At 38.3% G+C, this 26,452-nt stretch overlaps 2 protein-coding genes across 8 annotated transcripts in view; one reads left to right on the top strand and one right to left on the bottom strand.

The window, feature by feature from the left end:
- The first annotated feature begins 4,813 nt into the window (after positions 1-4,813).
- Positions 4,814-14,830, top strand: STARD5 (StAR related lipid transfer domain containing 5). The gene is made up of 6 exons (XM_075207897.1): positions 4,814-5,028; positions 6,475-6,524; positions 7,593-7,725; positions 11,076-11,193; positions 12,089-12,182; positions 14,417-14,830. Exons 1-6 carry the CDS (start codon positions 4,939-4,941, stop codon positions 14,562-14,564), a joined length of 633 nt encoding a protein of 210 aa, XP_075063998.1. The 5' UTR covers positions 4,814-4,938; the 3' UTR covers positions 14,565-14,830.
- Positions 14,831-18,539: 3,709 nt separating this feature from the next.
- IL16 (interleukin 16) overlaps positions 18,540-26,452 on the bottom strand; it is a 102,637-nt gene continuing 94,724 nt past the window's right edge. For all 7 annotated transcript variants that reach the window (XM_075207889.1, XM_075207891.1, XM_075207892.1 and 4 more), the window contains 4 exons: positions 26,155-26,256; positions 25,009-25,255; positions 23,665-23,796; positions 18,540-21,792 (listed from right to left, as the gene is read on the bottom strand). In XM_075207889.1, coding sequence (XP_075063990.1) covers positions 21,617-21,792; positions 23,665-23,796; positions 25,009-25,255; positions 26,155-26,256 — 657 coding nt within the window. In that variant the 3' untranslated portion in view covers positions 18,540-21,616. The remainder of the gene's footprint in view (positions 21,793-23,664; positions 23,797-25,008; positions 25,256-26,154; positions 26,257-26,452) is intronic.

Below are 26,452 nucleotides of genomic sequence, written 5' to 3'. Positions count from 1 at the left end.
CCTCCCAGCCACAATCATGTGACCGCACAATCCGGGAAGTGCTGATCTAACACAGAGACAAAGGTAATCAGAAGCACAGGTGTGTGAGCAGAGAGGTTTGTGACACCTTTCTCTCTTCTGAACCTGCTCCTCTTCTTAGTCAGCCTCCAGGCTCCAACTCTTCTTGCTTATTGACAGGCAGCCGGCAATATATGTGATGCTGTAAGCCACCCTGTGGATACGGGTGCGGTCTGTGTGCTTAGTCTGGTCACGTGAGATGTACTAGTCTCACAAAACCAAACTAAGCGTACAGCAGTAGAGACTTACCTGTCCCCGATTCTGGTTCCGTTCTGCTGCCGATCGCGCTACCCGACTTCCGGGTATCGGCTCTCAGCAGTGCAGTCATGTGACTACCAAGGTGGGGGGAATTCAAATCCCTCTTGCTATTTAGCCCAACACAGTTCCTGTCAGTGTCTGACCCGGCTCTCTGTTCCCAGCGTTCAGTCTGCTCCTGTACTTGTGCTTCAATTCTTTAGTGTATGACCAGGCTTCCTGACTACGTTCCCTTCCTTTGGTACTGTGTATTCTGAGCATTTCGGCATCGACCTTGGCTTCTCTCCTGACTCCGGCTTCTCCATTCTCCCTTGTACTGCACAGCCCGATTGTGTACCAGACCCAGCTATTCTGACATTGTCTTGGATTTTCCCTCTATGCCACATTACCTGTTGTGCTCCGTCCTCTGGCGACTGACTTCTTTCTACCGCAGTCTCTCCACCTTATCTATTTTCACGTCAGGGCTCTTCCAGGGGCCATGACCTCCAGCGCCAAAGCCCACACCACCTTGTGGAGGTTCTTGGTGAAGACCAGGGGGGTTTGTTAGACTCCGCACCCTATATATATATATATATATATATATATATTGGGGCAGCACGGTGGCTAAGTAAGTGGTAAGCACTTCTGCCTCCCAGCGCTGGGGTCATGAGCTCAATTCCCGACCATGGCCTTATCTATGTGGAGTTTGTATGTTCTCCCCGTGTTTGCATGGGTTTCAACCGGGTGCTCTGGTTTCCTCCCACACTCCAAAAAGATACTAGTAGGTTAATTGGCTGCTATCAAAATTGACCATAGTTTCTCTCTCTCTCTCTGTCTGTCAGTGTGTATGTTAGGGACTATAAGCTCCAATGGGGCAGGGACTGATGTGAATGAGTTCTTTGTACAGCGCTGCAGAATCAGTGGCGCTATATAAATAAATGATGATGATGATATATATATATATGGTGCTACGGAATTTGCTGGCGCTATACCAGTAACTTATGATAGATATATATATATATATATATATATTCATCATCATTTATTTATATAGCGGCAAAAAATGCCATAGCACCATGTACGTATATATATATATATATATATATATATATTTAAATGTGTGTATATATATATATATATATTATATATATATACCAACCAAGCAAATGCCCGTACATCAGATATAAATACAGCAAGCTTATCTGGTAGATAAATCCCTCAGATGTCCCGGGAGGAAGCTCTCTGGCCGCAAGGAAAAGCACACTCTCCACTGCCGACTGGGATAAACAGAAACAGCGTTTCGTCAATATATGACTTTGAAGTTCTCCATTATATAGTCCCCATAACCAATCGTTGAGAAGTACCAATTAAAAGAAAAAATCTCTGCCGAGTTTTCGTCCTTCCATTTCCGCCCATATCCAGTGACATCACTCCCACTCATTGCGACACGTCACTACCGTCTGTTCCGGTATCAACCCCCAGGACGTCCTATTGTCTCGGGTATCGAATCCTTGACAGCACATCTATCCGAATTTGTAGACTTTTATTTAAAGAGTCATGTACCAAACTTGGAGTCCTATATTAAGGATTCCACTCAAATATTGCAAATCGTTAAGAATGTGGAATGGCAAACTAATTATTTTTGGTGTACTATAGATGTACAATCATTGTACACGGCAATCCCACATGCGAAAGGGTTACAAGCAGTTGGAGAATGTCTTAATAATGATAGTAAATTAAATACTACACAATGTGATTTTTTTGTGGAATGCATCAAATATGTATTGGAACATAATTTCTTTATTTTCTTGAACCAATTTTACCATCAGGTGCGAGGGACTGCGATGGGCAGTCCCTGGGCACCCAGTTATGCTAAAATATATATGGGCTATTGGGAGAATCATGTGATTTATGCAAATAGTACTTATATGGAGAATATTGTCTTATTTAAGCGTTATATAGACGATATTCTGGTAATTTGGAGAGGATCTGAAACAGACTTCCAATCATTTATTGAAGATATTAATGTGAATGATTACGAATTACAATTTACATCTGTTGTTAACAAAGATAAAATAGAATTTTTAGATTTGGTGTTGGATACACAGTTGTTTGAAGAGAGATCTAATATCGATACATACACCTTTATTAAAAAGGTTGATAGCAATAGTTACATTGATTATAAGAGCTATCACTTAAAACAGTGGAAAGATAATATACCTGTTTCACAACTGCTGAGGATTAGACGCAATTGTGAGGATTTAAACACTTTTGAAACACAAGCTGCAGTTTTAATAGACAGATTCCGTGATCTCGGGTATCCAGAAAATATTTTAGTGGATAGTTTAATTAAAGCCAGACAATGTGATAGGACTCAATTACTTGTGTATAATGATAAGAAGAAACAAGTGTCTAACTCTGATAGATTTGACTGTGCATTTGTTACTACATTCAATATAGCAAATCAGCAAATTAAGAGAACTTTAGAAAAACACTGGCCGGTTTTAAAACTGGATCCGTCTCTTACGAGTGTTTTACCAGCTAAACCACGGATTATTTTTAAAAAACCTAAGATTTTAAAATCTTTTTTGGCTCCTTCGTATTTGAACGAACCCATTAATAAAAACAAGAGTTGGTTAGTTCCAACAAAGGGCTTTTTTGCATGTGGACATTGTAAAGCTTGTTATTATGTCCACAAAGATCACAAAAACTTCTTTGATTCGAATAATAAGAAAGAAAGAACTATTAAATCCTGCATGAATTGTAATACTACTTATGTAATATATCTGTTGGAATGTGGGTGTGGAAAGAGATATGTGGGAAAGACTAAGAGATCAGTCAAAATACGAGTGTTTGAACACCTACGAAATATTTTGCATAAAGTAGACAACCATAGTGTTCCTAAACACTTTACTGCCTGTCATAATGCTAATCCAGAATCTCTTCGTTTCAAGGCGATCGAACATGTAGAAATGAATAAAAGAGGAGGTGATCGCTTACTGAAGCTAGCTCAGAGAGAGACTTTCTGGATATATACTTTGAATACTTTTGTCCCGCTGGGTCTTAATGAAGGGTGTGAGATCACACCATTTTTATAATCTTATTACTTTGTATAACTTTTTACATATTATATGTTCCAATTGGATGTTTATAACAGTTACAATTGTTGTATAAATTATATTGATACTGTTTAATATGTGCTTGCTGCTCCGTTATATGAGCAGAGATGTTCCACCTGTGAATCAATTAGTAAATACTTATAAATAGCCAAACCTTTTGTAGAGAGATCCACACCTCCTGACGAAGTCCTCAAGGATGAAACGCGTAGAGGTGATTGTGGAATATCTGTGAGGATCGTACTGATATGATATCCCCACATGGATGCTAGATACCTACTGTTTTATGCCTGAAAACTTTTCAGTTCTGGTACGTGCAATTTTATTGTTTGGGAATAAACATTTTACTTGGATTTTACACTATGGAAGCGCCCCTGTCTTTTTGATGTTATATATATATATATATATATATATATATATATATATATATATATAAATACATAAAAACCAAGCAAATGCCGGTACATCAGATATAAATACAGCAAGCTTATCTGGTAGATAAATCCCTCAGATGTCCCGGGAGGAAGCTCTCTGGCCGCAAGGAAAAGCACACTCTCCACTGCCGACTGGGATAAACAGAAACAGCTGCTCTCTTAACGCGTTTCGTCAATATATGACTTTATCAAAAGGGTATGTTTAACACAATAAAAAGTTCTCCATTATATAGTCCCCATAACCAATCGTTGAGAAGTACCAATTAAAAGAAAAAATCTTGGCCGAGTTTTCGTCCTTCCATTTCCGCCCATATCCAGTGACATCACTCCCACTCATTGCGACACGTCACTACCGTCTGTTCCGATATCAAGCAAGTGAGATATATCACATAAACCCATTATGACAGACTAAATCTGCATTGCAAATTCACAAGAAAGCAAACATAAACATTATAGAAAAAAACGATCCAAACCACTATATAGTCAGATGTGCGCACTATACCGTTAGCACATGTAATGTTAGGTCCAAGGTGGGGGGGGGGGGGGGGATCTTGCTACCAAACTAGCTTGTAGGGAAATGTTTTGGATTTTTAAGTTGGGCACTCTTGCACCTTTGGGCCTTAATGAGGCTTTTGAAATAGTGCAGTTTATCTGATGCTTCTTACTAGTTAGATCTTTTTGTCTTTTTTCTTTTCATTTTTTGTAATTTTTAATACATTGTTATTATGTATAGTCTACATATTTTTGAGATTGTGGGAATTGTGCATGATATTGCTCTGCATGTTTGGTCTGCTCTTAAGCAGAAAAAAATAAAACAAGATATCTATGCTAAAAAGAAATGTTTTGTATACACGTTGCTAGATCATCCAGGAACCACTAGTTAGTGGCTATGTAGCATCTAGCCATAGGAAGGGTAATCCATTCCCATCTGTCACAGAGTCTGACGTGTGGCTGGGAGGAGAAAAGTAGAGAGATGAGGTGAGGGGAGGGACATTCATCGAGTACCTCCTATCTACAGCTGAATACTTGTCACCTTCTGAAGCAATTTGTGTCACTGTATTAAGGCTACTACTTCTGGTCTTGGGAGCCTTATAATCATGGACTATACGGAGGCAGCCAGATCAGCAGCTGATAAACTGCTCTCCTACAGTAAGGACCAAACCGGCTGGAAACTCTGCAAGAGAGCTGTAAGCGAATGAATGCCCGGTGACTGCACTGAACTGCAGTGTTTACCTTTGACGCTGTACTGTCTTGTTTGCTATATAAAGAAATGTAATAGAGTTTGTATGTGTAACGACATCACCGATGTTATCCAGTCATTTGTATATAGCATTGCAGTGAGTGGTGGTGTGTCTGAGGGTGCTTATGTTGCAGCGATTTCTATCGTTATTATTATGTACTGTTGTAGGGGCTGACACACTGCAAATAGCCAGAGCAAGCAGGGTATGAGAGGAGTTACATACGTCTCCCTCCCATTTCATACACTCGTGTCATGTCCATAGACTTGTTCTCATTGGACACTTACAGCAGTGACGATCAACTTATAACACAGAAGAACGGAAATGTTCCACTAAGCGTGTGATAAATATCTAACATATATACTATCATGTTATCCTTGATAAGCTATAGATCCACAGAAGCCAGCAAACCAAAAACACAATCATATACGGTGGCTTATACACATGGTATATATATATATATATATATATTTGATTCAAAATATTTATATAATGCAAGCAAAAACAAAAATGGTTGTTTGCTCACATATCCCTCCCCCCAAAACTTATAATTTCGGCAAAGAAAACGAATCATAGCAATATTCATAATTATAATGATTTAGGGGATACTGAAAGGTTAAATTAGTACCAGGTCACCAATAACTTATCTTTGTGTCTCATAAAACACATTAGATGGATTGTTCTGTTTTAAAAGCCTCCCAAGCATTGAAAAGCTTGAAAAATCACCAATTTGCCATACAAACAGGAATATAGTGTAAAAAAAAGTTAATGGGGTCTATTTATGACCTATGACATATTGCTTGTGTTAAGTATCTTAATGAATTCATCAATGTTAAAAAAATTAATTAACAAGGCAGTTTATTAAAATGAATTAGCTGGGACATCGGTTCCTATAGGAGCCAATACCGGTGAATAGTCTAGAGTAAAGTGATCGCTGGCGAATGAAGAAAGTGCTATTCATGGCGTCTCCATAGAGTTGTATGGGGACTGCGGTAAGTGCTGGTAATTAGGTTAAAGCCAGAGTAAGCTCTGATTTCTCCAGCGTTAACCCTTTGTTAAATAAGAAAAAGTGGTGAAAGAGCATTTTGCCAGGATTTAAACCAGCTTCATGGTTCTTCACCGCTTGTTATGTGAAATGGACCTCTCTATCCTTAATCTTGTCTCTGGGCCTGGAACGGAAAACCTCCCAGGGTGTTACCAAATCTGGACTTTACGACCCATGTGTAAAGTGACTTGGGCATGATTCATTTGTCATGCTCATCTTCAGAATTTTAATTGCAAGTTTTTATAACTCTTAAGAGGTCAACTAGGTTTTCAAAATGAAATTAATATAGATTACTAATTTATTCTGTGGCCACCTCACCTGCCTCAATTTAAAATGTGTTTGCTCTATAGGGTGAAGTGGCTGTCTACTGGAGACCATCATCCGAGTTCACTGGGAACTTGTAAGTACATAAAACAACATTTTTTAAAGTGTACCTAATGCATGCATTGGTAGCCATTATGATGGCTAAACTAGTATTTAGCTTATAAATTCACTAGGACTAACACCACATGCATAATGTATATTTATATAAATATAATAATATTAAGTAATAATAAATACAGTGTTTTGGAGAGGAAAAGCTACAACAACGACAGTAAGTTACAGTAAGAATACTCCACAGCTTGGAAATCTTCACTGTCACATGACACCATGAATGCAAAGAGCCAGATACTATTTGTTCATGTTGTTTGCTAGGCATCACTGCAAGAGGAACACATGCGGAAGAATTGTGCGTTATTCTTCGTGCAAACTGCTAAGTGCATATATTAGAGCACGTCCCCATCCTGCATTTTCATTGTCCACCTGAGAAGATATTTTACACAAAAACCATGTTAGCACATGTGGACCTCTTTGAGGCCTTTGTATTAATCATATTTAAATCATGAGAATAACTGGCTTCCTTTATTTCAAGTTTTATGGCTTTACATTGTTATTCCCATTGAAAGAAGCAGCCATCTTCTTTCCGTTTTCTCTGACTACTGAGGCTCTGTAGACTCCAAGTAAAATGGGCACCTTCCAAATTAGCGAACACTATACCTTGTGACATTCGTTAGTGTATCTCATCCTGCAAACAGATTCTTGTTTTTCTATATATGTGCAAATTGAGGCATATTATTGGAGATATCTGATTTAAACATTTGCCATAATTGACACCATATTATCAATTGCGAGTCCATATTTGTGTCCATTTAAAGAGGCTCAGCAGATGACAAACAGATGCATGATGTGACAAATCAGGAAGAAATGGCTCTTGCACTGTCCTTCCTACTATTTCAATGTTCTGAAATAGCATAAAGAGAATCAATAGAGATCTGCATTTGTTTGCACTCAGTTGTGAGCAGTTCATAATTAAACTGCTCACAATCTTTAGTTGTATTACTCAACAAGTAAACCCACTCAAAACATTTTTTGTTTTCAAGATTACTATATTTATTCTGTTACAATGATGATTTATTTTTATATTCAGATACAAAGGAGAAGGCATTGTGATGGGAAAACCAGAACATGTTTGGGAATGTTTAAAACCGGAGCCTGGAGGACTGAGAGTTAAATGGGATAATAATGTGGATGATTTTCAACTGATAGAAACAGTTACTGATGTAAGTACAGGAGTCTGTATTACTGGGTGATCATCTCTGGGCTTTAGGGGTTCACAGTACGTTACATCCTCTATCATATGCCCCAGTGTGTGCACTCGTGAAGTCATTAAATGAAGGCATGTAACATACCTTTACAATGCAGCGCCGCTTTAAATTTAATCACCGAAGACGCTGAACACGCCGGAGTTGAAGAATCCGGACATTAATACATTTACCCCCTGGTATTATCTCAGTTCTTGTACTTGGCCTTGTATACTTTGGTTTCCCTGTTCCTGTGTTTGTTCGTACCTGTTGTTGCTGTTGCCTTCCCTGATTTCCTGCCCTGGGACAGTTACCTTCTGTTGCCCTGCTAGAGTTCTGTTGTTCCTCGTGCAATACCAAGTCCTTGGGGCATCCTAGTACGTGAGGGGAGACTCAAGGAGAAAGGTAGATGCTATGGGAACAAGAACACGCAGTGGCTTGTTCTTCAAGCAGTTTGGGTTATTGGTCGGTCTCCCTCCTTGTGTTGATCCTGCTGCTGTCTTGTCTATTGTGCCTGTGTCTTGTTACATGTCTAATTCGACTTATGGTATTGACCCCAGTCTGTCTGACTACCCATTTCTTTTGATCCCCTGTTATATCTCTGTTTCTCTGCTCCTAGAACCTGGCTTGTTTGATCATCTCCTAGTTTACTTAGTTTATTTGTGTGCATCAGTTTTATGATGGCCGTTAATAATAAGATTTCCCAGGATACACTTCTACCCTACTGTGGGATCCACTTCCCATTTTATTGTTTATCTGCAATCCACTGCTGATCCCGACAGTCTTATTAAACCAGGAATACCTGCAGCATGGAGTCCTCCTGCCATAAAGTGAAATCAACCCCAGTCCATTCAACACGGGACAGTTCCCTAGGAAAAACAGGCCAGCAAAAGAAGCGTGCCCTCCCTTACCACTCAGGGCAAACCAGCCCTGTGCTGAATAGCAATTGGATTATACCTGGTACAACCTTATTCTTTAAAAAATAGATTAAGTATTATGGTGGAACAACAAGTCCCAACAAGACATAACCATTGACTGCTTGAGCATGCGGGTGCTTATATAACTGCAGGAGCCAGCATACCCATGGCTCTCAGAGCATGCTGAATCTTGAACATCAACAGGCCCTGGCTGGTATGGCCTGTGGAATGTGTAATATCATTATAGTACCTAATTGAAAAAAGCAAAAAGACACAGATTTTTAAACACTTTTAATTAAAATAAATACTCTCCAGAGGCCTTTGTTTACCTCTTTATTAGACTCCTAAATCTGTTGGTAATTTGTCTGCCTATATTTCCAATACTGTTGCAATTCTGTTGGGCATACGCTTATAAAGCTTTGCTTCTTTGTAAACCTTGGACCCTGACGTCTCGTGTCTTCTTCTGGGGTGGAGTAGAAAAAGTTTTCTTCCCTCTGTATCCCTTTTTTTTATTATTATTAATTTTTATTTATAGGGCACAACTAGGTGTCCGTAGCGCAGTACAGGGACAAACGAAATTACAATACGAGGTGAGACAGCACAGTACTGTAAACAATAAGCACAGTAACTCAATGAGCTCAAAGCACAGCTAGGGGTGGGGGAGGGGAGAGGGGAAGGTCCGCATATGACGGAGCCCAAGAGGGAGGGCACGGATGACAGGGAAACCCCCAGAGGGGAGAGGGGGGAGTGGGAGGGGACGGGGGGGAAGAGGGTCCTCGAGGAGGGGGCTAAGTAGCTGGAGAGCAGAGTTGAGTGGTGAAGACAGGAGGAGAGATGACACTGCTTAAAGGAGCATACAATCCCTTGCTATGACTTATTCCAGTTTGGGCAAAGAGTTTTCCCTCTAATGGAAGAAGACATAGATTCGGCTTAGATACTGTATCCTCCTATTATAGTTTAAGCCATAGTGTTCTTGCTGCTACAAACAGCCTTAAGCCACCAATCTCAGTGGATTCACGGAATCTTCTGCTATGAAGAGTTTAGCGTGGTCAATAATTGTCTCCCTGTGTTTCTCTTAAATAAGGCATATTTTATTTATTTAAGCCAGAATGGCCAGTAGTCACTATGACTAGTCTTAGGATTGCGCCAGCTACCAAATGTGTCATGTTTTTGTTATTGTTTCCTATCATCCATCCATTTGGTCTCCTTGGCACGTGCCGTTATAAACTGCCAAGGATGTTATGGCTACCATAGTGTTGATTGCTTTTACCTTGACCATAAGCCATGGGGGGTTGTCTCAATTATTTCAGCTTTCAATCCATTGGGTTTAAAAAAAACCAACATGTGCTACGATGCACTAATCGGTCAGAAGCCGCAATACGTATAACAGGCTAGGCTGCCTGTCAGCTTCTTTTGAATGCACAGTGACTCTGATTGGTGAGTATGGGAAAGCTACTCTGCATTGAATAGTAGTGAAGTTCATTCATGAAATGAACATTGTACTTCAATGTTATTACATTATAACCAGACATATGCACTATATCTATCCTCCTGGCCACTAATACAGTGTTATTACACTTTATACAGACAGAGAACAATACAACTACCCAACATAAACTGACCACTGTACTTGATCATAATAAAAATTCTACTAAACTCTAAACAGACATAGAGGCCCTGAGTCATTAAGGAGAGCAAGGCAAAAAAAGAGTAAATGTTCTCCGGGACAAACCATGTTACAATGCAAAATGGTGCAAATGAGTTTATTATTTTGCACATAAGGAAAATACTGGCTGTTTTTTCATGTAGCACATAAATACTTGATATCTTTGTTTTTACATTGAAATTTAAAGTTGATCTAGGACATGCTCTACCCCAACTATGAATCTGTCCCCACATTTTAAATTTACCTCCCCCTCCAATGCAACATGGTTTTGCCTAGGTACAAAGTTACTCCGTTTTTAGGCTGTGCTCTCCTTAGTGACTCAGGCCCAGAATGTTTCATTTAATAGATCTTAAAAAAATACTTTAATTCTGTAGATACAGATTTTTATAGTGGGCAAGTCATTTTAAAGCCTTCGCCACAGACATATCAAAAAAAGTATACAAATAAATTAGACTGATAGAAAATTCACAAATAAAACTGAATTTGGTGTCAGTAACTAAAAATATATGTTTTCAATCCATTTGTTTTGCTATTAACTTTATTTATACTGATTTACTTAATGTCATGTTCAGTCTCCAAACTAAATCTATTTTATTTAGTCTTATCCGTTTCTTTAGATGACTTGTATAGTTTGACTGTAGCATTTAACTTTAAATATTTATGTATATATTGCAATATTTTATAACAGAGAATTGCAAATAGGATTTTGTTATGTTTATTGTGCAATCTTATTTTGTTGTCTCCAGGATGTCTCTGTTTGTCGAACTATCACACCATCAGCAGCCATGGGGATTATTGCTCCTCGAGATTTTGTAGATGTAGTACTGGTCAAGCGTTATGAGGATGGTTCCATAACATCTAATGGTGAGTGCGGGTGTGAGTAACATTTATTTCAGTAGCACTATTAGCATGAATTGTTCCGTTTGTGGACCCATTTTGCCACTAGTATTTAGCACTGGCTCACCTGTACTGCTATCATTTTGTATTTATTTAATTTACTGAATGTTATTTATTTGGGAGGTGGAAACAGATGCATAGTATGGGGGTGTTAGGGCTTGTGCACACTGCCATTAAATAAGTCACCTTCCATCTGTTCCATTGTAACAAGTGAATGGAGGAGAGACAGATGACGGTTGACCATCTTACACTTGCTGGAACAGGGATGTGAGAAGTATGACATGACTTTCCCTTACCATCACTGCTCGCTAACCACTTCAATAAGGCGGATTTGTGCACTTTATCAGTACCTTTACATAGAGGTTAAGGTTGTCTATGTTCCAACTATCTTTAGTTTACCTGTCAAAAAAAAGAATGAAAGGGAAACAAATTTATTTCAAATGCATGTGCACATAGCCAATGACACTCATACACACTACTGGGGACTTAAGGATAATTAGGGGACAAAAATGATTGCTAAAAACTGTGTTTTCATTGTCCCAAGTATTTGCCATTATACACACATGGTGCACACCTTGTCAGAGATTGGTCTCCTCCTTGGTTCAAATTTAGTAAAAGCAGTGACATTCACAGACTGCACACAAAGTACACAACGCTTCCTAAGACGTGTACCTTATTCAGAAAAGTGAGGAAGCAGTTGGCTTTGGGTTTAGTTACTTTTTTACTATATATATATATATATATATATATATATATATAAATAGAGGTTAACGCTTTGATAGTACTTTAGGTTCTGTTTTGTAATGATTGCTGTTGGAATATAAAATATCTTAATTAACTCATTATTTTCCATGTCATTTAGCTACAAATGTTGAACACCCAAGCTGTTCTCCCCAACGACATTTTGTCAGAGGCTTTAACCATCCTTGTGGCTGCTTCTGTGTTCCAGTTTCTGGGTAAGCCGGGCTGATAGTTACCTGCAGCGAAACATTTATCTCTTGTTAGACAGTGAATATTTTATGTTTTCTGGATTTGAAGATTTGGAAAGTGGGAGTACCTTTAGCTGTTACTCACAAAGCAAATATTACAAATGTTATGCTGCATTCTGCATTAGCAGAGAATTACTGCACACAAGAGAACAAATTTGAAATGATTACTGTTGGTTGGAAAATGGAATTCTTACTGTTGGCTATCACCATGTTTATTTGGTTTAAAGGACATTGGTGTACAAAGCACCTGTCTAAACACAGAGTACAAAGTGGATTCAATACTGTACCGCCAAAGAGCAAATCTCCCCAAAAAATTTCCATGCTCCATCAATTTGAATGCAGAGACACACAAGAAGACGGCATTGTGCCCATTTAGTATTTATCTGATCGGAGTGAAGTTCTGAATGGGTCCAGGATCTCCTTCCAAACAGAGCTGATCATGCAGAGGTCACTGGTGAAAGTAGAGGACCCCACACAGCTGGGACTCTACTTCACCCTTCCCAGATCAGAGTGATGTAGTGTGTGATTGTGGAGCGCAACCGCCACCTCTACTTTTTAGCTGACAGATGCATAGGGGGTCTTAAATAATGTAAAATGTAGAAATGTTCCCAATGTTTCATCAAATTTCCATAGTTCCCTGGTAGTCTGCAACTTTTACTTACCGCTGAGCAGGACAGTAATTCATAGGTAAAAGTAAGGTATGAGTGGTAAATAGATGCTCAGATGACTGCTGGTTGATTTACTTTTCTGTAGGAGGCAGTAGCATTTGTGAAGACTATATTTTGCTGTAGTTATCCTCTGAAGAAACACGGGTTCTTTCCTTTGCTTAGGTTAACGGTATTAAAATATACAGCAATCTGCTCACATTGGGCCTGATTTAAAGTTGGACGTAAAAACCATGGTCATGCCACGTAGTGTAAAGTAGGCGCTGCACACGTAAGAGCAGCACGCCACCTGGAGTTGCCTCTTGTAGGGATATGTATTATGGGTCCTGAAGGCTTAGGAGATACTCGATGATGATGATAGCGTGAACGTCAGAGCTGGACAATATAGTTTCATACATTATTCATATCCATTTTGGTGATTTTGTAAAAAAAATAATTTGCTAATTTTTGAATTATATTTATGTGTTTTATATTATTATGTCTTATGTCTGGCTGAAGGGACATTGTGTCCTGGTTTTCCACCAGGTTTTGTTTGCTTCAATAAAAGCCATAACAACAGTTTTGGGGTGTGCATGATATATTCCTGATGCTTTTGCCTGACTAACCTTTACCTTCAGATTCTCCTCTTGCAGAATTATTCTCAGGCTAGGCTTCGGCAGTAAATTCTAGTAGGGCCATCTCCATTAGGGGACTGACTTGGAAGCATCCTAATGAAATTTTGTGCTGAGCACTAGGAACTCATTTTATCAAATAACAAATATTTGTATTAATGAATGTTGTAGGGTTTGTCACCTCTTGTTTGTAGATGTCACTGTGCATGAATATGGAGCTGTCACATTATAGAAGTTGTAAGGTTTCTTGTATCTGGAACATAGACATTTCTGTCTCAGTACTGAATGGAGACCTTATATTCAGGCTCCGAAACTCCTTTTTCCTCCTTAGGCCACTTTTTATCTTTCGCTCTATATCCGACTGCCACTGTAGCACACCCTGGCTTTTCCACAATTCCCTGCCTGCTCCCCTTTGATTTTCTGCAGCTAAATAATTAGTGGTTGATTGTAGAAGAGGAAGAAACAAAGATATACCTGTAAATTAAATAAACAGCCAGAAGGTGAATACTGTTCTTTTTCTTCCTCGGGAGACTGTAATCTAGCTTGAGTACTTTGCAGTATATAGATTGGTCTTACTGCAGCTAAACAGATTCAAAGACCCTCTTCTAGGGACCCCAAGTCATACCTTATTTCTCATAAGGTCCATTGGATTTAAGGAGAGAATCTGTTTTTCTATAAATGGGTGAAATGTGAGCCACTCTTCTAGGGTGCCACCTGCATTGTTCCATACATAAGCTTAGACTTTGAGAATGTATGCTATACAGGTGATAGTTTGCTGCTTAGTGTGTGCAATTCTGTGACATTATTTCCATCTAAAAACATGCCTATGACTAAGAAATCACTTTTATGTCTGTATGCTAGTTTGATTAACAGTGACTACATAATTGAATGAATTATCATTGTTCTTCTGTGTTTTTTCTTTCAGAGAACCAATGAAAACAAAGGTTTTAAGTTTTTTCCAGACTGATCTTAGTGGGTACCTTCCAAAATCTGTGGTGGAATCTTTTTTTCCATATAGCATGACTCAATTTTACAGCAATCTCACCAAAGCTGTTAGAACATTAGATGTATGACATACAGCACTTACCATTGCTGCATGGAGGTCACAGCAATTCTGATTGGAAGAGATTGAGAGATCCAATGAGAAACTACAGTGTTTACACCACATGACCCGAGGAAACCTTTCCTGTTGCACATGGTCATTTGTTACCCTATTAAATTGTATGCATGATTATATTTTTCATCTGCATATTTTATGTTTTTTTACCAATGAGTGTATTTACTGTATATGTTTCTAGCAACACAACCCTAATATACTTAAGAACATGTTTATACGGTTTACATTTGTTTCCTTGATTGTGTTAAGAGCTTATGAACATACAGTCTATTGTGGAGAGAAGTGCTGCTAAATGAAGAGTAATAATAGTCCTTGAATCTGTTCAGCTACCACTGTAAAATTGGGTTAATGGGGTGTACAACAGTGTGGCACAAATGTAGCAATGGGAATAGTTCTCACAGGACAGTGGTTTCAGAGAGTTAGTACAGAACCAATATATGTATTTGCCACCCTTTCATGCTTCTATTGTATGCTAAGTTGTAGCTGAGGCTCTCGGACTGCACAGGTCAACTAAAAGTCTAGTGTTAAATTTGGAGATGGATAAGTAATTTATATGGTTCTTTAGTTCAAAGACAGTCCCTCTCCTCCCCCCTCCACTAGAAATATATACCTAACAGTGTATTTTCCAATAACCAAGACCCCGGATGCACACAAATTAACAGGATAAGTTGGGAAAGGTACCCATTACTGTTTTACTTTACTTGCTAATCATAATAAACAATGATTTGGATTTTATGGCCTGAGCAAACAGATCATAGGGGTGTCCTGGTTTATTATTTGAAACGTATGGGAGCTCTTAATTTCTTATTCATATCACTACTTAATAAACACAGTGGGCATTTGATAAAACTATATGATGGTTTCTGATTGTTTGCTATGGCCGGCACCTGCATTTCTACACAATAGCATGTGGGACACATTTTATAAATGTCCCCCAATGTGACATTTCTGTACTTGACTCTGGCAACTTGAGTTTGACATTTTCTGTTCTTACTGACGCCTAGCAGTTTCTGCAAGTGTTATTATTTATTCCTTGTCATTTATTTATATAGTGCTAACTATATTACGCAGCACTATAAAGAGAATATGCAAGTATTTACATCAGTCCCTGTCGCATTGGAGTTTACATTCTAAATTCCTTACCATAGACATAGACTAGTGTCAGTTTTGTTCAACGCCAGTTAACTCTCCAGTAAGTTTTTGGACTTTGGGAGGAAACTGGAGCACCTGGAGGAAACCAACGTAAACACGGGGAGAACATACAAAGTGCAGACATGGCCCTGGTTGGGACTGGACCCACAGCCGTAATGTGGTGAGCCAGCAATGCTAACCACTGTGACAGTAATTGAAATGTTGAAACATACTTTGCATATCTAGCAATGTTAATGTTTTTATAGTGCTTGAAACTGAACGAGTTTACAATTATCCACTTATTCACCATATGGATAGTGAGTGTTAAAAACAGACATTTTAATATGTACATTCTGCACATTGTCAGTAGCTGAATTTATGAGGTCTCTAATGCAAGATTTGAGGTAGTCGAATATACGGTCTTTAGGATCCCCCCTTCCTATGATCTTTTAGCGTCAGTACAGTCCTATTTATAACATGGGGATTTCCCACAGCTGTACGACGAGCTCCTAAGAGATGCCATCACAAATGATCATTTAGCGCCAGTACAGTCCTATTTATGGCTTGAAAAACCCCATGTTATAAATAGAACTGTATGGACGCTAAAAGATCATTTGCGGCGGCAGCTCTTAGAAGCTGGTTGTGCGGCGTGTATAAGGGTTTTGTTTTTTTTACCAAGCCCAGGATCCATCAATATATTATAGATGAAGACCCAGGATGCAGGTGAGCAATAAAGAGGGTAAATAAAGGTTGGGTAGGGGTGTTTTTATTTCAATTAAAGTCATTTTTACAGTGGTGGGTCTATTTAAACAGGGACATGTTGTGTAACCTGTTGTGTACCCCACAACCACAGCCCTAATGCTGTAAGCACAAGTCTTGGTAAACCTGGGGGTCCCACATTTTTTTTGCGGGCCTGATCTCCCTAGGGTGTTAAGCCGTGTGGTTTGGCATTATGACAGGGGGAACCCAAGCCCTGTTTTGGTAACAGTAACATTGGGGGAACTCATGTTTTTTGTCCCCCTGATCTTGCTATTACCAGCCTAGTTTAGAAGGACTAGGTTTGATAAAGCTGCGCAAGAAAGGGGGTGGGGGATGGCACACCGTTTTCTTTTTAAAACATTTATTTAATGATATATCTGCCTTATGGCAGTGTGTACATTGAAGTGCGTGCTGGGAATATCCAATGTGCTTAATGAGGTCCTGTGAAAGCAAAATACACCTGCATAAATAGATCACCATGCATAAACAACTTTATATGCAGTGGAGGAGGTTTTATTTTAGTTGTTTCTTAAAAAGAAAGGTGTCGTGCCACAGTATCTTAAGGGAGATTAATGAAACGGCAATTAGAAAAGCCTTTATATACCCATATTCACCTTTATATACCCATATTCATAATCTAGAAAAGCATATTTGCTGTGTTAAATAAAGTATAATTATAATTGCTATGTGATGGGAAGTTAGAAGTACAGAAAACGATAAGTGAATTTGCTATTGCTAAATATTATGTACAGTCGCATTATAGTACATTACAGTACAGTAAAGTCCTAACACAATACCTGAGATGTTGGTTCTGAAACCTTCATTGATCCTGAATGGGTGTTAGCTCATGACACACCACGGGTGCAGACAGAGTTTCCAATAATTCTCTTTAATTATGCACATGTGTAAATGAAACAGGTTCTGTAACTAGCTAAAAACAGGTAATTTATGGACTAAATAAAGTCAACCACAGATCTGTGTCATTGAGATGAAATGACAAACTGTGACGCAACATAATTTGTTCCATCATGAATTCTTATTAAGTGTTTGTGTGTACAAGCCATTCATTCAAGCATTGAAATCAATGACACCTATTTCAACATATATATGGATTTCATGGATGCTCATCTTTCTAACTTGATCCATGCCAGTCAGGGCCTCATTTAGAGTCGGACGCAAAGTCCATTTTAGGCGCATCAACTAAAAAAACACTATCACGCATGTGCAGCAAGCACCATATCCGCCTGCATCTTGGTTGCAAATAACACTTGCGACAGCTTGCGTCTCACTACGAGAGAAAGGGCGGAACGCGGAGTAGTGAAGGCGTGACCCTGTAAGTAAGTCCTAGACGCAGTGAGGCGCAGACGCAGCACACTTCAAAAAAGGGCTAAAAATGTGCAGCAGGAAATAGGTGGTGCAAGTAGTTAGCTAGCTGCAGGAACAGCTCACAGCTCTGTAGGGTATTACGAGTGGGACACAACTGGGGTTGCATGCCACTCGTAATACCCTACCAAGCTGCGGCACACTCCCACTCCTCCATGTCTTAGACGCACATTGCGTCCGACTCTAAATGAGGTCCTCAGTGTTTTGCTCATTTTCCTCTCATTTACTTTCTAATTGCATTAGCTTCACCTGAAATAAGTAACTGATCTTAAAGGTGTTTTTTTAACATTAACTATTTAAGTGTAACTACCTACAGATGGCATCAATCTATATTTACCAAGCTTCAAATCCAGCAGTAATAGAGGCATATGCCCCACACCTAGTGACATCCAGAGAGCCTCGTGTGTTGGAACCCTGGCCTCTATGCACTGGAAGATGGGAATTCCAGTACTAAGGGTAAGCAATTCTGTATGCCACCAGCAAGGGTAAGGTGAATTGTAATTATAAATACATTTGTTATCGCTTGATGATAGGTAAACTTGAATCCAGCTCAGGTTACTGCAAATTAAAATTAAGCTGTCAAAAGAGGAGCAGAACATTAAAATGACTCTAAAGCAGATGCATTTGTTATTAATTATTCACACTGATCCAATTTGGCTACCATTAATGCATTAGAAACTTTTTATTTGCAATTACAAAACCATACATATTTACATGTATTATTTACCCACACAATTAATAAAATATTTATGAAAACAGGATATTGCATAGATTTAGTTGATGTCACACATATGTTGCACAGGGGTTTTAAAACTGACTTTTGTTACATTCCTTTAAACTAAAGCTCATTTATTAATCTACATTAATTATCTATCCATGCAGTAGAAGTGGTCCTCTCATTCTAATTTTAAGAGGTAGATTCAATTAGCCGTGTTGTTCTAAAGAGCAACGTGAACTGTGCATTATTACCATTACTACGGTAATTTCTCTGCTGATTTTTTGCTCACGGCTCTATGAGCTGCGAGCAACATTCTGCAGAGAAATTATCGTAGTAACTAATAATGTGTGGGTCTGAGAATTGAATCCCTAAATGTTAGACTTAATCTGCTGTCAGACATCTTCGTAATATTCCAATTAATAAGGCTGTGTGTAACAAAAGTTAATGTCCTTAACATTAAATTTTTTGGCTGTTGTTCTACAATCACCCGTTATGTAAACCAAAAAAAGAAAATGACTATGCAGTAAACTTGTTATTTAATTGTAGCCATCAGGGGTAACCACATGATTTACACAGAGGAAGTTATGATTGTATTTCACAAAAAATATTCTATATTCTCTATATATCCATAGCCTGCAAAACATGTCTCAGGCTCATTCAGTATTTCTGGTTAAGTTGGGGAATGTCAGACCACTGTACCTATCTCTCCTGTGTCCACGTCGATGATGGTGAGATGACAATCTGTCTGCTACACTGAAAACTATCTAAAAAAACATATATAGCTATACTAAAAAGCCTATGTGTGCATATGTACACATATTGCCATTACTGTAGGGTTATTGGTGGAGTAGTTTTGAATTTGGGAGGAAAATGTGGACTATAATCAGAAGGAATGAAATAGTGCAATTGAGGGGGTTAATACTGCATGTAAATTACATATACACCCACTGCCTGCTAAGTGCATGCCCTACATCAACCTGTATTGTTAATATATACATACTATTCAGCCTTTTATCAGTTTCCCAAGATATATCATAGCTAGTTCAGTGTGTGTGATTAATAGTGTGGTGGCTTATTACATGGTGGTACAAGGTTATAACCAGGGATTTAGAGCAGTGGGGGATCCAGCTCTATCCCTAGTGGTTTAAACATTTTCTGGTTTAAACAGAATTCTTGAAAGCACCTCTTGGTACTGTCTGTCCTGCTTACACTTATCCTCCCAATACACAAGTGCATGCCTTACAGTTAAGTGCCAAGGTATGGGCATTCTCATGGAAATATAGGCACCTGTAGTTTTGCACGATGTATGTTCAGAACAGGGCCTGATTAAGGGTTCAAGTCGCCCCAGGCTAATATGGTCGCAGCACCCCCTCGCTTCACACGCCAGGCTAATATACCAGATAAAAACGAACATGTCCTTAATTTAAAATCTGATTTCCTTCACCCCAAACCCCCCGCCCTCCCCCCACACACACACACACAATTGTTTTGTTCCCTTGTTTTCTAAACTCAGCACCACTTGTCACGTATTTGTGGTTTTCATTAAACTCAGAACTAAGGTGCAGAAGAGAGGCATGAACGAGCGCTACTTCATCTCTCTTTCTCGCTTATCCTCAAGCGCCTGCCCAATGATGACTCCTTGTCCATAGCCTTTACCATGGGAATTCTTCTAGACTAAAACCTTACATTTTTCTTGCAGAACAACTATTCTTGTATATTTTAAAATTAATTTCAGTTTATACCTGTCCCTGTCACAATTATGCCCCCAAAAAGCCTTGCACCCTAGGCTGCAGTCTAGTCAGCCTACTGGGTAATTAAGCCCTGGTTCAGAATCAGTACCAGGACCTGAAACAGTCTGAGTAACTGTGCTAATATGGCCATTCTACTATATCTACAAATACTAATTCAACTGTTGACTTAAAAACTGCCTTGTTTTCTATTTCTAATTGTCTGAATATTATTCGTTTAGTCCCATTATTTAATACATTTCCGTCCTCCTTATGTCATAGCTTTACATGCTTGTTTAATATTAACATTCTATCATTTCATAATATTATAGCTGCTAGCTTCAAATTTACATAACTGTACACAAAACGCAAAATAATGTAACTAGTCATAACGACAGCAGGGTACTCTGAGGTTCCATCTGCAGCTGGATATACTGCTAATTTGCATAAAACATACTCTTCTTCGACATTTTATGGCACTATTAAATTTGTAATTGGAACATTTATTCAGTTCAATAAACTGTGACAGCTGCTAATGAAAATTGCTGCACTGATTTTCTGCATAAATTTATGTTAATTTTGTGGGGTTTTTCAGGGCAGTAGAACGTAAAAAAAATATTAACACTGGCTGTTCCGAGTAGTTTTACAAAAACAAAAACATAGTCAAATCTCCTGTAGACTTTCATACATGGAATGTATCCAGTGGATTCACTGTGGAGTACTCTATAAACAGATGTGTGATCTTCTGAACCAACAAAGAAAGTGATCAAATTAATTAAATATAATTTTCTATATACCAGTTCAGGAATAAGTAGGTGAAGTTGACCAGAAGTTACCAATTGTAAGGTCTCTGATCTGAACATAAGCAAATAGTGGAACAGTGGGCAACATCTCTAGAGTCTAAATACTCTTCTGCCATTAGGTGTGTTGGCCTTTTAATAGAACTTAGGTGATTTATTTTTGATATGTCATAATCATGCAGGCGTGAGTTGCCTATATGTTTGTATAAGAACATCACACATGTCATTATCACATAACAGCAGAGAAGTTTTGGGGAGAGGCAGAAAGGCCCCTGATCGATCAACTTTGTATTGTAAAACTGTATTTGCTAATTTGATATACCATGTTTATGAGCAGTGTGGCTTCCTTTATAACGGGTGTCATAATGAAGATTACTGCCACAGTCTTTTCCTTTTAATTCCTCCACTTGTGAATAATCTGTCATTGCAGAAGAAACAAATTTAGTTGTGCATTGTGCTGCAAGATGTATCCTCCATCGGGTTGTTGTTCTTATTGGTTCACAGAGCCAGCAGTGCTAGTTCTCCTAATAACAGCCTGTACTGGCCCACTGGGTAATGTCTTGATGGCGGTCCAGGCCTCAAACCGAGTAAAACCTTGCAAAGTGATATTTCCTAACTGCAGTAATTCATCTCCAGGCTGAACGGCATCATTCTTGTCTGACACACCTACAAAAACAAACAACTAGTGACTTATACTATAAATGTCAACGTGTATAGGACTGACTCATACACCAATGGTGAATAGGGCGGTTACAATAAGAAATATGCACAGTAAAAGTGGAACTAAGCTTCTAAAATGAAAACATTTATTTGAATACTTCTTGAATGAGACACATTCATACACATGAAAAATGGGTTTTCCATATTATGTTTTGTTATTGTTATGTTTTACGAGTTATGTTTTGTAATTTCTCTGTTCTGACTGAGAGCTGTAATGATGCTGTTTGTTACATTGGGTGGCGCTCTTATACACTGCCGGCAAACTAACTTATAAAAAGAGCCATTTGTATTTCCATTATTATTATAAATAGTATGTTTACATATAATGGATGTATAAAGAAAAGCTTACAGCAGCATGTATTGTTGATCACAATAGTCTATTTTGCAATAAAAGTCAGTGACTAAGGATGTGGTATGGACTCTTACAGAAATATGTCAACATCCAGTGAGCAACTCTGGAATTATTTTCTGGTTACTGAGAGCTGTTCTGACATTCAAGGAAAGCAATTATTTAATAAATAATATTTATTTATATAACCCAGCATATCTTGCAGAGTTTTACAATTGGGAGCAAAAACATTAATAAAACAAAGCTGGGTATTAACTGGCAGACGAGGAGATAAGAGGACCTTGCTCGCCAGCTTACAAGGCAATACGGTTTAAAACAAAACAATTTTCAGGTTTAGTTCCACTTCAACAATGCCTCATTTACAAGCCTCCTCTATCACACTAACATGCACATCTTGTGGAGGAAGCATTATTATGTCTCATTGTGTATTGTTTTCTTTGTACAGTGATTGCTGCATTACTGTGATGAACAATACCTAGAAACCATTGTTTCCTCTACTAAGTATACAACTGCTCTCTATCGGTATTTGGAGATAATCTCAAACAGAAACAGTAATGTTATTTTGTTTGTCTGTTTTATATTATTATTATTATTATCATTTATTTATATGGCGCTACAGATTCCGTAAACCTAACATAGTAGTACAAATATGGCATACATGAAAACACAAACAGTAGATATAATAACATGTATATGGGTGCAGAGGAGCATAATAAAAGCATGGGTGCAATTAACAGAACAAATTGCATAGCATACAGAAACAATTCAGCATAAAACATGACAGGGACAAACAAGGGAGACAGAGACCGGTCAGACATGAGACATAGGGTAGAGGACTCTGCCCGTGAGAGCTTTCATTCTAGAGGGAGATCTAGAATGTAGAATGTAAGCTCTTTTTAATGTAAAGCTTCAAAAAGTACCCGTTGTCGCTTATGTAGTATACATAATTCCTAAGATGGTTTTATTTCAGAAAACCAAAACGTTTGTTACTTGTCACAGTTTGGACTATCCAGACGGGACAGTTGGGAGCTATGGGCTAAAAAAACAACAAAACAGTTATTACATGTAGTGAGAATAGGACAGGACCGTTCCCACTTGTAAACTAGAAGCGATGGAATAAATGGAAACATTTCAGTCTGGCTAAGTTTTATCGTAGAATAACGGTGTTTCCATTAGACACTTAATAAGTTATTGTGCAGTCATTGTTACCAATCCTCATGTAACTGGTGTAACTGCTCCCTAAATGTGGATCTTTATCTTTCCCATATTAGAAGGCAATACCCATATAATGATCTTATATCTGGGTGCTCTCTTCTTACCAACCAAAAATGACTACAGCAGCCACAAAGCAGCTCATACTATGCACATTTGGTCAAGTCATTAGCAACTCTGTTATATCAGTTATCATTTGTTCTAGTTTTTAAATCTGTCTTCCACAGTAATAATATTGATACATAAATGCTCCTCACCTTTGAATATTCTGTTGATGACAATAGGTTTGTCTCCATGAACTGAGCCTTTTCCTCCATCTAAGCTGAATCCTAGACCAGCCATAGATTTTTCAAGAGTAACTGTTATTATACATGCTGCATCCTCGGAATCTGTCAGGATTCAGAGAACACCTTTAACAATAAGTAATACAAAAAGGACAGTGTAATTGATGTATGTGCAAAATAACCCTGGGCCTGATTCATTAAGGATCTTAAATGAAGAGGATCCTTATTTCAGTCTCCTGGACAAAACCATGCTACAATGCAAGGGGTGCAAATGAGTGTTCTGTTTTGCACATAAGTTAAATACTGACTGTTTTCTCATGTAGCACACAAATATCAACTTTAAATTTCAGTGTACAAATAAGCTATCGAGTGTTTGTGTGTTACATGAAAAAACAGTCAGTATTTAACTTATGTGCAAAACAGAACACTCATTTGCACCCCTTGTATTGTAACATGGTTTTGTCCAGGAGACTGAAATAAGGATCCTCTTCATTTAAGATCCTTAATGAATCAGGCCCCATGTTACTCTTGGGGATAATTTTATTATTATTATTATTATTATTATTATTATTATTGTTGATCCATCTACTGATCATACAGAGAAATGTAGATATTTGACTTCTCTAGTATGTTTTCAACACTAAGGGGTATATTTACTAAACTGCAGGTTTGAAAAGTGGAGATGTTGTCTATAGCAAACAATCAGGTTCTAGTTATCATTTATTTAGTACATTCTACAAAATGATAGCTAAAATCTGATTGGTTGCTATAGGCAACATCTCCACATTTTCAAACTCACAATTTAGTAAATATACCCCTAATTTACCATGTAATTGCAACTAATTAGTTCTACTGTAAAATACAGGAGTAATACCTATGCTGTAACATATATTGTAACGGGAGAGTTCTCAATGAGCCCTATGCTAACACGTGTGTACCTGCACTGGTAAATTCGGCTTAAGCAAATATATGTAACATTATACATGTGCATGTAGTTTGAAACTTGTTTAATATTGTAGCTCATGACACCCAGGGCCGGATTAAGGGAATGGAGGCCCCTGGGCTAAGGACGCCTCCATTCCCCCGTGAGGCCCCCAATGTGATGACACCACAATATGTTGGCATTGGAATCAATGATCCCTGTTGAAGCAGCATTATCAGAGTCATTTTAACACATCTGAATTGATGGGAATGCAATGTGTGAGGTTATTTAAAAGAAAAAGGTCAATCTGAGTGAGACCAAAGAAGTATCTATAATAATATCATGCAATAGGTTTATAGAATGTAATATCACACAGCTAATATTTCGTCACTTACTTGATGGTGTTGTGTCATCAGTGATCATGCAGAAATCAGAGTCTGATAAGACCAAACTTTGTTCTACATCTTTTTCTTTCTTTATTACTATGACAGCCTGTCTGGGAAGGCGAGCCTGGCGCAAAATATCCACAGCGTCATTGTGAGTGACACTTTTCAATGACTTCCCATTGATGGATAAAACTCTATCTCCTTTTTGAATTGTTCCTTCTTGAAAAGTCAGCCCATTAGGAAAAACTCTGTGCACCTGAAACAAGAATTACATTTAATAACTACTAGGGCAGAAGGGCTCAACTCCACTCCTCAAATACCGCCAGCAGGTCATGTTTTCAGGATTTCTTTAATCACGCCTGCCATGGTACTGGAGGACTGAAGTTGAGCAGCCCTGTACTAGGGCAACATTCTGACCTAATAATAACCATTTTTAGACCAACAACTGGATATTCAAGATTCAGATTTTTTTGTTAAGACACTTTGCTGAAAAGAATAGAGAGCAGCAAATCTAAAAATGATGTGATGTAGAAAAGAATGATGTAGCTATCTTTGTATGACAGCTTTGTATAGTAAGAAAATTGTAGTACCAAAAAACAAATACAAATGTCTTACAAAGTATATACTTATCACAGCACTGCCTTACTGAGAAAGAGGCTCAGACGGTCCATGTCTACTGTTTCTCTCTTGTGTCTGCCAAGCTCCTTACTTGCATTTATTTTTTTAATTTATTTAGTATTATTTTATCTAATTGCTAAGTTAGTTAAAAAGCTCTGGTGTATGCTGTCATGATAATACAGAGGGTAGCATGTACGTAACCCAGGAGACAGGGCTGAGGAAGAAAAATGAGAGAAACGCAGAGGCTCTGCTGATCTTACTTCTAACTAAGCCCAAGGGGTAAATGTATCAAGCTGAGAGTTTTCCAGCTGGTTTGAAAAGTGGAGAGGTTGCCTATAGCAACCAATCAGATTCTAGCTATCATTTTGTAGAATGTACTAAATTAATGATAGCTAGAATCTGATTGGTTTTTCAAGCCCGCAGGAAAACTCTCAGCTTGATACATTTACCCCCAAATCATTCCAATAACATAATGATAACCTGTATTTCGAGACTAACGGCACATGAAACTTAGAATGTCATTGTGTGAGTACGTACAGTGATCGCCTTGTTTTCCAGATCAAGTCCTCCAGCCAGGCTAAAGCCTAGACCAGTGCCCTCTTCTTTGTGTAGGACCACAACATGGATGTCATCAAATTGCTGTATCAGGGAAACATGCAAAGTTATTTTTGCATTACCAGCGCAGTGCTTATTTTTGCAGTACTAGAGACTATTTGCTTATTTGATAGAAAACACCAAACATTTTTGGACTGTCTGACACATTTGGCTGGGGTACAGCTCCAGTATTATCAGTGCCACTTTATGTGGGTTGTGAAGGTAAGAAAGAACAGAGATA

Source organism: Mixophyes fleayi, chromosome 4 (genome assembly GCF_038048845.1).
Source record: "Mixophyes fleayi isolate aMixFle1 chromosome 4, aMixFle1.hap1, whole genome shotgun sequence".
Classification (NCBI taxonomy): Eukaryota; Metazoa; Chordata; class Amphibia; order Anura; family Limnodynastidae; genus Mixophyes; species Mixophyes fleayi.
The sequence above is the reverse complement of the archived record's forward strand: the minus strand, read 5'-3'. Positions and strand labels throughout refer to the sequence as shown.

Coding starts and splice junctions, on each gene's coding strand:
- STARD5 (XM_075207897.1), top strand. CDS start 4,939: ATGGACTATACGGAGGCAGCCAGATCAGCAGCTGATAAACTGCTCTCC. Junction 11,194..12,088: donor TGGTTCCATAACATCTAATG/GTGAGTGCGGGT, acceptor CATGTCATTTAG/CTACAAATGTTGAACACCCA. Junction 12,183..14,416: donor TTCTGTGTTCCAGTTTCTGG/GTAAGCCGGGCT, acceptor TTTTTCTTTCAG/AGAACCAATGAAAACAAAGG.